The following is a 12,413-nucleotide window of genomic DNA, read 5'->3' on the forward strand; positions in this document are numbered from 1 at the left end:
ATCCTGTCCCTGAGTGATCGGACATCTCTGCTGAATCTGACATAACGTAAATCAGCTTCTCCACCTCTGGGAGGAAAGGCCAGCCTCAAAAAGTTTTCCACTTCACTGTGGACTGTACTTGCAAAATACAATAAAAATGAATTATTAGAAAAATAAGACATAAAATACAAGCATAAATCTTTGGATTTAGACAAATTTTTCTCTGTCAAATTGGTATAAAAGTTTCTAAACACTCTCAATTTCTGCTTTATCCAATCGTGAATCAAATAAGAAACAGTTCCTGGGCAGGCCCAGGGCCATGGGCTATACACTTGGAGCGGCATTGCCTTACATGGAAATGTTTCCAATGTACATTCAGTGCATTTTCTTTGTGAGAACACACCGTTTTTGGCCTCTCTGCTCCTCGTCGTTTGGTATAAGCATGTAACCAGGTTCTGGTGATTCACCCATGAGCATACCCCTCTGCTTGGTGGAGTGTCCTCAACTGCACAGCAGCTCACAGCCCTGGCTGCTATCAGGCATCGCTCTCACTAGGTCTCTTTAGAAGCGGCCTGACCTATATCCTACCTGTCTCTTATCCGGGTCCCACCTCCCCTTTGTACAAAGGCCCCTTCCTGCTTACTGCTCCCTGAGGGACCCTGTTGGGCTCCCAATTGTCTACCTACTTACCCATCTGATGAGGAAGATAATTTTACTTGCCCCACTCACCGGTGTCATTGGGGTATTTGTCTCCCTTGGTGCACGTCCGCCCATCGTCCTCCTGGATGTAGCCCTCCCGGCATTCACAGCGGTAGCTGCCCAAGGTGTTGATGCAGATGTGCGCACACAGCGTCTCGTTGCTGGTGGCACACTCGTCGATATCTGGGTTTGAACCAAAGACAGAGAATGCTCAGACAGCTTCAAAGAATTCACTTCCAACACAACAGGTGACATTGGGCTTGGCCCTTCCGTCAACGTTTACAAGGACACTTTGCTAGACCTCTATCGGAGAAGCCTGAGATAAAGTAGGAAGCTAGAAACCTGGGCCATCACATGACAGGAGCACTTCAGGCAGTGTCACCATGGTTTACAAATGGATCAGTGATGGGGTTCCTGGTTGTGGCTCTCCCACCGCCAAGTCACGTGGCTTGGTGCAAGCAATGCTAGCCTTCACAGTTCTCACCTATAATACAAGATAATGAAGCCTGCCCTAAACACTTCACAGGACTCCAAAGAAGAGAAAATGAGAGAACTGACAGCAACATGCTTTGAAAAGCAAGCAGCACAGAAGTGATTTTCTGCAAGGACCCCAGGGTGCCGAGGGGTTTTATGTTCCTCTTCATGGCTGTGGGTTCCAAACAGTAGGACAGTGACCCAAGGTCATTTAAGAATGGCTCCTTCCCAGTTACGAGTTGTGACGGTACTTGAGAAAAGCCACTTCTGAGAAAAGAAAATAGTCGTGATGAGTCTAATGGAGAAAGTTTTCCCCAGGAAGTTTCAGCTTCATCAAGGACCCAAACAAACCCCTCCTGAGCTGTGGAAATGAGCCATGAGCCCATCAAACAAGTAACCAGTAAGAGCCCACGTGAACTGTGCACATCATGGACTTGCTCCCCTACGGAATAGGGTGGAAGTAAAACTCTCTCCCACCAGGCGAGGAGAGGGAGGCCCAAATCCGTTTCCTGTTTACTGGCTGAAGACTCTGGGTGGCAGTGGGAGGGAGCCATGACACACAGCCCCAGACTGCACATGTGGCAGGCAGACAGAGCCCAGCCCTGCGCTTCAGGATCCCGACAGCATCCCAGTCACTCCCTGGACAAGCCACCCAGGACCCCCTCTGGCAGGCCTTCTGTGTGCCAAGGGAAGCATTGTCCTCCTGGATTCGGATGTCCTCCTGGCAGTATGTCCTATGTCATCTGTAGCTAAGATGTCACAGCTGCAATTCCTCAGGCTGACCACTTTTCTCCAGGGGCCCCTGCCCTAAACCTAAGCATGAAACTGCCTCTACATCAGAGTAGGAAAGAAAAGGTTGAAAGCAGAATGCTAGCTTTGCGTATCCCCAAACCCCCAGATGAAAAGAACAGGGTACTGTGGCACCAAAAATGGAAATACGAGACTTTGTGCCTGGGTGCTCAGTGGTACAGAATGGCATACCACGCTGTCTGTAGGAGAGGCTGCCGGTTTCCTCTCCATTCACTTGGTGGTCTCAGTTTCAATCTTTGCCAGCATGGGGTGCCACCCCAGGTGCCACTGGGGAGAAACCAGGGGACCTAATGTCTAGACCTTCTCATAAATGGTGTCTCTAGGATCCCTGCTGGGGCAGCAGAGGGGGCTGCTCATCACAACTTGTTTGCTGTCCACTTGGGTTCACGCGCCAATCTCCTCAGTTCGTCCTCCAGCTGATGCTCAAACTTGACTGTGCGTGGGACTCGACAGAGACATTTGTGTAAACGCAGCTTTCTAGACTCACCCTCAGAGTCTGGAGGGGAAGGGAGCAAGCTGGTGGTGATGAATGGTGCTGGCTTTGCTCAGCTGCAGCCCAGGCGGCCGCCTCAGCTCCCTCTGCCTCACTTCCAGCCTGTCTGCCATATGCATACTTCCTCTTTCCCTGTCTCTCTTCCTGGTCGTCTTTGGAGAGAATGCTGACTCTTGTTTCACTCTTTTTTGCATTTTTACATTTCTGCCCTCTTATCTTCCATTTTACATTATTCTCCTTTTCCTTTAGTAACCTTCCCCTTCTCCTGCTCCTATATCTCACTGCCGATCAGGATCTGACTGGTGCCAAGTCCCTGAAAAATTCCTTGGTTATAGTTTGTTCCAATAATCACTGCGAAAGGCAGCAACCCCTAGGATAATGCCAATGCAACTCCATCTAACAAGCGTCAGGACATAAGGGAAGAATCAAAGATCAAAGCAACTGAAAGCAAAGATCAAAGAAACTGAGGTGTATCCCCAGGAGCTAGAAAATAATGCGCAACGCCCACACACCCAGGCAGTACGGTTTCTCCCGCTTCCGGTGTCGCTCCCGGTCATAACGGTATCCTGGGTAGCAAGTACACAGCACTCGGCCGAAGTTGTCTGTGCACTGCTGTTCACAGGGAGCCTCGGCGCACACATCATAATCTGAAAAAGAAAAGTGTGAGCTCCTGTCAATTACAGCCCTTTCCAGACGGAGGCAGGGTCTCCAGCCCTGGTCTGGAACAGACTTTCTGGGCTGCACTCTGCTAAGGGCACGTGTGAAGAGTGAACAGCTATAGTTAGAGGAGCATGAACTCTTCAGGCCATCGGGCGTCCTCTAAGAGTTCTTTAATGGGTAAGAATGCCTAGCACTGCAGTGGTTAGAAGCAAACATTACTTGGGATTTTCCCCTGGTCACCATCCTTTGGTCTTTGTTACTCACACAGAGAGCAAAGATGCTTTGGATGGCCAGACTCTGCAGCATTACCTGGGGGCCTGATTCCTCTTTCTCATCAACTGCTGGAGAGACAGGGAATTCCTTCCAGCTCATCACTGAACAACAGCCAGCCCTGCTGAGGGTGCTGGCACCGTAACGTGAGAGCAGGGCTAGAAGTCAGGCAGCCTCGGAGGATTGTGAGAAAGGCCTTTGAACAGAGATGCACATGAGTTATTAGAGAGCTGATACATGTGTGTGTGTATGTGTGCGTGTGTGTTGTAGGCGTGCATCCGGGGGGGTTGATTCTGCATGCTGAGAAGGTGCTGGGTAAGGTCAAATGGCTAGAGAGCTTATTCCAGCTCTCAGCTTGTGCAAATTAGGGTGGATGCTCTATTCCTCAGAAAGAGTTAGGGCATCTCAGGCCCTATGAACAAGCTGATATTTAACGAGCCTCTGAAGGGACCTTGGCTATAAGTCAGGAGCTCAGGCTGAACATTTACTTCCAGACTAGATCCAGCATCTCATTCATCACCACACTATCTTCCCCAGGTGCTGACAGATAAACCGTCCTTAGACACGGAGTAAGCCTGGCTTTGCTCTGCCACATATGAAGGTGGAAGGGGTGGGCTGTCAGCCCCCGATGCAGGCAGAGTCAGTGTGACAAAGATCATGCCATTCACATGATGACCTGGAAGGCTGCCCTTGCTGATACCCCTCCCCACAGCTGTGATTCCAGGCCTGTTTTGCCTGTGGGTGTCCCTGGTCAAATGTGTTTTCTTTAACTAAGCATCACCTCCAGGGAACCAATGTTCTGGGCTCTTTTTGCTCAAGAGCAAGGGCTCAGCCATGATGGGCTGTGGGCTGCCCTGCTCGGCCAGCTGTAGCCACCATTCAGCAACTGCCAGGGAGAGGAGGACAAGGGCAGAGAGGCCATCAGAAGTCCTTGTGTTGACTGTGGTGCCCGACGAGGCTTGTCTTGAAAAGCAGCAGCCTCTGATCTCCTCCACCACTCCTGTTCCCTTAGGTACCACCTCCAACTCCTCTAGCTGATTCTCTTATTATTTCCTTCTGCATCTCTAAAGAGCCAGCTTGCGTTGCTGCTGCTTTTTGTTTTAAGTTCTCTCCACTGATTTCCAGCCATGGAAGGGATGCATTCAGCTTTTTCATTGTTCCCCCCAACCATACCCACACTTCCTAATGCCTCCCTCTTGCCAATATAGTTATAGTGAAATCTTGGTTTGACAAATTTTGAGTATTTGCACCATAATGACAATACGAAAGCTATTCTTTGCTGAGCCTAGGAACATGCTCTAATTGCCTATTCTTTCCTGAAGCGCCTTTTGTTTTCCCTGGAATTAAAATAATTATCGTGTCTATTTTTGGGTGCCAAATATTGAGCTTTTTCTCTTAGATTTGAACTCCCCCTTCCATGAGCTACTTTGTGACTCTTCATGTGGGACCAGTTCAATCTTTGGTGGGCCCTTTTTATCTAGAAATTCATACCTTTCAATTCTGGAGAATTTTCTGGAATTCCACCTTTAATGATTTTCTCTCTCCTCTGTTCTCCGTTTTGTGTGGGCCCTCAATGACCAGGATGTGGCATCCCCTGGACCACCCTCTAATATTCTCATCTTTTTTTCGTTTTTACTGTTTTTCATTTCTTTGATCTTTTGCTCTAGTTCTTGGGAGATTTCCTTGCTCTGATCTTCCAACCCTTTTACTGTTTTCATTTTACGTTTTTAATTTCCAAGGGTTCTTTATTTCTCCTTTGCATGTTCCTTTTTAATAACACCATGTTCTTATTTCATGGATGCTATGTCATCTTTATAGCTCGCTGAGGTATAAACGGTAGTTATTTCGAAGTTTTCTTCTCTCTGTGTGGTTTGTGTTTTCTCTAAGACTCTTTTTTTCTGTATGTTTCTTATTGTAGGTTTTCCCCTAATGTCTAGTGACCTTTTTCCTCTTGGATGTCTGCTCTAACTGATTCATGAAGGACTAAAAACAGCCAAATAGAAGCTCTTTGAATGCAGGTGACTTGATAAAGCCTGGGCTTCATTTAAGTGATTTGGCTGCTGCATTCCAGCCTCAGTTTCTTTAGGACTTTTTCCTGGGTTGTCTAGAACGTCCAGAGGAGACATTTCCAAATCCTTGCCTGAAAGTAAAAGCATCCTGGAACGCAAGTGAAGAAGGCAGCTCAGTGTTTCAACATTTAATGTATCATTCTTTACTAAATCCCTCCATTTTCAGCGTTGGATCCCTCCCTTCATCTCTGACTGGCACCCGTCAGCCCCAAGAACCTCTGGGTGCCCTCTCAGAACAATTCATCTCTGGTCGTCTGCTCGGCTGTGGAAGGGGCAACATTCCGTCCACGTGGAGTGGAGGACAAGATGGCAGAGTCGGACTTCTTCATAAACAGACTTTCAGTCAATCCTTCTGTTTTTGACATCACTTTCACTACTTCTAGAACATCTATTTCCGGAGACTTAGTTTTTCTCATTGTTGTTCGTTTTGGTATAAATTGGGCTGCTCCTTCGTTTTCCCTCATGCTGGTCAAGGATTCACCTTTCCCATTTTGCTAAGTTGCTTACAAGCTCTCTATCTGTTCTCCGGATTCCAAAACTTGTTGCTGTTATCCCCTCTTTCCTCTTTTTTTTTTTTTTTTTTGTCCTTGTGGGTTTACGTCTTTGTGAATCCTCCTCCCTTTTTTTCACTTAGTGGGGTTTCTGGAGGTAACAAGGTTAATAAATTTCTTTTTTCCTTCCATTTTTGATGCCTGTTTTCCGGAGCCTATGGGCTTTCTGTCATGCAGAATCAGCTCTACAGTCCGTCCGTTTTCTATCTGTCCTATTCCCTTGCACCATCCTAGCTCAGACCTTCAGAACCTCCCTTGTAAAGAGCATCTTTATCCCCAGACTCTCCCCACTTAAGTCCATTTGACACAACCCTGTCAGGCTGGCTAACAATATTCCCAAAGCACAGCTCTGTGAAAGTCACCACCTTGCCCAAAAAACCTTCAAACTCTATACTAATCAACATTAAATGTAAATGGCTCACTCTTGCATTTGAGGTCTGGCATTATATCCCTTGAGACTACACTTCCAACTTCAAGATTCATCTGTGAGTTCCTTATACTTCAGTAAGACTATACTCTCTTTCCTGCCACCCCTTATCACACCCATGGCTTATCTTTCCTGTCACCCCTTATCATATCCATGGCTTCTTATCTTTCCTGTCACCCCTTATCACATCCATGGCTTCTGTTTATTCTGTTTTTACTTCTTGTAATGTCCACCCAGCTCCCCCACTCTTACGCTCAACACTTTATAACCATTGATACCCTATCTACTTTCTCATGTGCCAATGCAAACGGCACTCCTTCCAGAAGCCTTCCTTGGACTCCTCAACAGTTTGGTTTCCCCATCCTGTCAACCCCATGGGACTCTATACTTCTCCTGCTCAGAACTCTGCCATGTTTATTGAATGCCACTTCTGTGCCAGGCTCTACTCTTGCAGGCATGAAGCATTTTGGTGGACAGTACAGGTTCTGGAGCCAAGCCTCCCAACTCTGCCACTATCCCTGCGACTTTGGGGTCTTTAAGCCTCACTTTCCTTGCCTATAAAATAGAGATAACAGTAACATGGACTTCATGGTGCTTTTACGAAGATTAAATTGGAAGATGCATTAAGTACAACAACTGACACGTAATAAAAGCTTTTCCTGCTCTTCTGCTTCTTTTATCACTAGTGTTCTCATAATTGGTTGGTATCTGGCAGGAACTGTGTTCCCTGGAGTAACCAGCACCGCTCTCTTCTTACAGTGTGTACTCAATTAATAATCAGTGAACTACAACAAATCAGCTTACCCTCTTGCCCGGCCAATCAAGATAACACTTACAGCAGGGAGTTTCAAACTTATTCTATAAAGGGGCCAGAGAATATTTTTGGCTTTGCAGGCTTTTGTTGCAACTCTGCTGCTGTGGGGCAAAAGCAGCCATAGACAATATTTAAGTGAATGGGTATGGCTGTGTTCCAATAAAACTTTATTTACAAAAACAGGCGGTGGGCCAGATTGGGCCCAAAGGCCACAGGTTGCTGACCTTTGACATAGAGCAACAAATATAAGGCAACAACCTTCTTTTAAACTGTAGCTTCTACTCAGTTAGAATTCTTTTTTAGAAATTCTAGTCTTTTTGTACTATCTGTGATGGTTAATTTTATGTGTCAACTTGGCTAGGGCATAGTACCCAAATATTTGGCCAACCATTTTTCTAAATGTTTCTGTGAAGATATTTTTTAGATGAGGTTAACATTTAAATCAGTGGACTTTGAGTAACATAAAGCAGATTACTCCCCATAACGTGGGTGGGCCTCATCTAATCAGCTGAAGGCCTTAATAGAAAAAAGACAGACCTCGCCTGATAAAGAGAGAATTCTGCCAGTAGATGGCCTTCAGACTCAAACTGTGGCTCTTCCCTGGGTCTCCAGCCTGTTAGCCTACCCTGCAGATTTTGGACTTGCCTGCCTCCATGATCTCTTGAGCCAATTCCTTAAAATAAATCTCTCTGGAGAATCCTGATGAATACACCACTTTTTCTGAAATCCTACATTTATGCTTTGCATTTTTGGGTAACAGAAACCTTTACGACTAAAGATATCTTTAGTAAAAAACACACACTCACACTCTGACTTATTTCCACAGATTAAAACAAATCAACTTGAAAAAGTGTTCTGGTGAAAAGCAATCGAGTAGACAGTTAGTTATGGCAAAGTAACTTTCAGCACTTGACACCCTTCCTGGAAATACTCGGGTCTTGGGCACCTTAACCACAGGTGCTCCAGGCTCACCGTGGGGTGAAGGAGACCGATTTTAGGCTGGATGTTTGAAACCACAATGCCTAACGTTTAAAGAAACTTTAGGCATGTGGCATCCACGTGATGTGTTTTTAACTAGGTTGAGCAAGGTCCTTAGCTGGGATCTTAAATTGATTGGCCTCAATTTTCTTTCAGTATCTGCCAAATTGAAATATAAAGGACACATCTGAAATATAAAGAACTGAGAAAAGTCAGCTTATAAAAGAATGCAATTTTTTGACCTTTGTGGTTTTTCCCGCCAAGCTCTAACCGATGGAATTGGCTGGTCGTGAGAGAGTCAGTCTTGGAGAGACCCAAGGCCACATAAACCATCATATATGAAGCGATTTCCTAACCAACCTTCCTAGAGCAGCTTTCCCAAAGGTCAGCTCTGGCTTAATGAACTCTTCCATCCTTCCACCAAAGAAAGCAATGCACAAGAGGGATTCATGTATTTCTAACTGATAAAGCAATTGCTCTCGATGAGATAATGCAGCATGAATTAGCTTGGCTGGGCTCCAGGTCCTTTGTAGAGACCTAGCTTCTTGGGCAACAGCGAAGAAAACTCTCTCATATTCCCCACTCACCTCTCCCCAGCCCTGGGCGGACCAACCTCATGCTCTTCAAATAGTTCCTAGTGTCTTCTGTGTGCTCTGCCTGGAATCCTTTGCAGCTCTCTTCCTTCTACTTGTCTAAGTCCTGGGCAGCCTTCCTTGACAATCTAGCGCCTTCTTGAGACCTCTGACTGCCCTGCTCCTCTGTGCTATGCGTCTCCTGAAACACTTGCCGCACTGAGTGCCTCTATTGACATATTGCAGTTACTATTAATAACAGCAGCCACCATTTATCAAGCACTTAATAAGAGCCAGCCTCTGTTCCAAGTACTTTACATGTGGTAATATTCTGAAAACAACCATTTGAGTCAAGTATTAATACTTTCCTGCAAAAACTAAGCTTTAGGAAGTAACTTGCCCAAGGTCATAGCTAGTGGGATGTATGTTATGGACTGAATGTTTGTGTCCTCCTGAAATTCATATGTTGAAATCTTAACCCCCAATGTGATGGTGTTAAGAGGTGGGGCCCTTGGGAGATGAAGGAGAAGCCCTCATAAATAAAATTAGTGCCCTTATAAAAGAGGCCCCAGCGAGCTCCCTCACCCCTTCTGCATTGTGAGGACACAGTAAGAACATGGCTGTCTGTGAACCAGGAAGATCTCACTAAACACTAAATCTTCGGATGCCTTGGTTTTGGACTTCCCAGCCTCTAGAACTGGGAGGGAGAGATGCCTGTGTTTAAGCCACCCAGTCTATGGCATTTTTGTTATAGCAGCCCAAATGGACTAAGGCAATGGGGAGGCATGATTAAAACCCAGAGCTCTCTGATTCCAGGCTATCCACATCCCATGTCACCAGCTCGAGAGGGTGCACCCCGAGGGCCAGGTCCACGTCTCACACGGCTGTGTCTCCTCAGTGCTGGGCTGAGTGTGGTGTTTGCTGATGATCATATGAAGGGGCTTCGAGTTAGCTCATGAAAAGCAGGTGGTAGCCTCTCCAGCATAAAAACTGAAATATGAGAATTCCTCAATGCATGTGTACATGATGTGTAATGATTTAGATAGAGTACGCTACATGTAACCAAACTGGCATTAGAAGAACTTGCTGCCAAAAAATAGAAATCACACACACAGGTAACACACATACACTCCACATACATCTGAACTCTATAGACACCTCATGATTAGTCATGGATAAGGTGAGAACACATCATCTTTTATACTACCTACCTTCTGGGATGCACTGTCCAAGAACAAATTTATACCCCTTGCAGCACTTTTTCCTAAGAGACAAACAAACAAAAGCACATTTTGAATGTGATAGGTTAGATTGAAAATATAGTGCTTTTCCGTTATTGGTTTTGAATGAAATAACTTGTGCCCAGGAAAAACTGGGGCATAAGGGAAAGTGGGGATGGAGTATTTTTAAAGGAATCTGACATAAAAAGGAAAAATATTATCAATACCACATGACCATACCGTCTTCCAATAGCAGGATATCCTTTTCACCACATTTTACATGAAATTAATCCTTTGAATCCTACAAAGCCAATTAACTTGGAGACTTCAAAATACTGAGATAATTAGAGGCCTATGGGATATAAGCAGGAAAAGGACCTTTGAGGCTGGCCGGGCCCCTCATCCTACAGGCCAAGCATTCACATGACTTGCTAATTATGATAACAATTAGCAAAATATAATAATAATTGGATAATTATAACATAATGGTTTCTAATTACAATATAATGATAATTAGGCAGCTAATTATCATCAACAGAAAGAAGGACCTGGCCACCACTTCTGAAAAATAAAATTGGCCATGAAAACCCTGTGAACAGCAGCAAAGCATTGTCTGATTCAGCACCAGAAGATGAGAGGATGAGCGAAAAGATCAGGCAGGGTTCCGCTCTGCTGCCCACAGGGTTGTCAGCAGTCAGAATTGACTCGAGGGCACTAACAACAAAACTATCATCAAGCTTGGGGCTGGAACCCAAGCATTCTGACTCCATTCAAGTGCTTTTTTTTTTTTTTAAATACCTGTAACACATAAGGTACTGAAGGGTACCTAAATTATCTGAATTTAAGAAACAGCCAACAGGCAATTCCTAACATAAATACCCAAGACTAACATCTCTGCCTGAGGTAGAGAAATGGTGCCATGAGTTCAAAACGCAAACCTCCACTGGAAAGATTATGTCTGGTATGGAGTTCTGAGCTCCTAACCAACATAAACTCCAGACCAAATAGAAGCCAACGACTGCCTGAAGGTTCTGGAGAGTGAATAAAAGCAGGCCGATTAGGAGGAGAGATGAAATTTTGAACAAGGGACCAACACAGGGTAAGTCAGCTGCTTTTCAGGGCTTTAGCCTGAGCGCAGAGCACAGGTGCATGTGGGGTGGGAAGCTAAAACTCAGGGAAAATTTGGGTATTTTTTTGGCTTGATCAAACGGAGGACAAAACCTTGGCAACCAGAGACCTGAGAAGTTAAGAAGGCATCCTGAAAAGGACAGCGCTCAAGAAGGAGAGACCCAAACCCTGTATAAACCCTGCCCAAGTTCTGGTAAGCCCTGCACCATGTGTGTGAGGATGGACCCGCAGCAGCCCAGCTAGAGAATGAGGACTTCAGCTGCCACCTACCGCGGGCCAAAGACCACAAGTTAACTGCCTGCTAAAAGAAAAATATCGACACTCTTTGGATGAACATAACAGAATCCAGCGTCTCCACAATGTAACATGTACAAATGTGAGCCATTCTCAAGGGGAAGACTGTCGATGGTGTCAATTCCAAGAAAACCTTTGGAATTATTGGAGAAAAACTTTAGAGCAGCTATCACAACTATGTTCAATGAGATAAAGGAAAATAACACTTGTAATGAATGAAAAAGTAGGAAAATTCAGCAGAGAAATAAAAACTACAGAAAGAACAAAACGAAAATTCAAGAACTGGAAAATATATCTGAAATTTAAAAAAAACCCATCTTGCTGATGGGTTTAACTGCAGAATGGAGTTGTATGATGTGGAGTGAATTTGAAGACACATGCATAGAAATTATCCAACTTAAAGCAGAGAGAAAAAAATGATTTAAAAAAAGAACCACACCTCAGGGACTAGTGAGATGGTTTCAGGAGGTCTACGGTATGGTGTCTGGAGTTCCAGAAGGAGAGGAGAGAGAATGGAGCAGAAAAAAATATTCGCAAAAATGGTTGAAACATCCCAAATTTAGTAACAGATATAAATTTACAGCACACTCCAAACAGGTTAAATACACACACATACAAAAAAAAGTCTAGAGACATCATAGTCACACTGCCGAAAACCAAAGAGGAAATCTCGAAAGCAGACAGAAAATTACACATTATATACAAGGAAAGGATGATTTGAATGACCACGGGCTTCTCATCAAAAACTACAATAACCAGAAACAATGATATGACATCTTTTAAACTCTAAGAAAACAAACAACGCCGTCAACCCAGAATCCTATATCCAGTGAAAATATGTTTTAGGACTGAAGGTGAATAAAGATATTTCAGATAAAAGAATTCATCACTGGCAGACCTGCACAAGAAACACTCAACAGAGTTCTTCAGGCTAAAAGGGTATACCACAGGGAAACTTGAATCTTTAGGAAGGAA

The 12,413-nt window shown here is 44.7% G+C and overlaps 1 protein-coding gene across 3 annotated transcripts in view; it reads right to left on the bottom strand.

Moving 5' to 3' along the window:
• The window catches only part of CCBE1 (collagen and calcium binding EGF domains 1), a 237,942-nt gene that overhangs the window by 29,621 nt on the left and 195,908 nt on the right, over positions 1-12,413 (bottom strand). For 2 of the 3 annotated variants that reach the window (XM_023647906.2, XM_070275804.1), the window contains 3 exons: positions 10,008-10,060; positions 2,968-3,102; positions 709-861 (listed from right to left, as the gene is read on the bottom strand). In XM_023647906.2, the coding sequence (XP_023503674.1) occupies positions 709-861; positions 2,968-3,102; positions 10,008-10,060 (341 nt within the window). The remainder of the gene's footprint in view (positions 1-708; positions 862-2,967; positions 3,103-10,007; positions 10,061-12,413) is intronic. The other variant, XM_023647907.2, reaches the window with a different exon arrangement.

Source organism: Equus caballus, chromosome 8 (assembly GCF_041296265.1).
Source record: "Equus caballus isolate H_3958 breed thoroughbred chromosome 8, TB-T2T, whole genome shotgun sequence".
Classification (NCBI taxonomy): domain Eukaryota; kingdom Metazoa; phylum Chordata; class Mammalia; order Perissodactyla; family Equidae; genus Equus; species Equus caballus.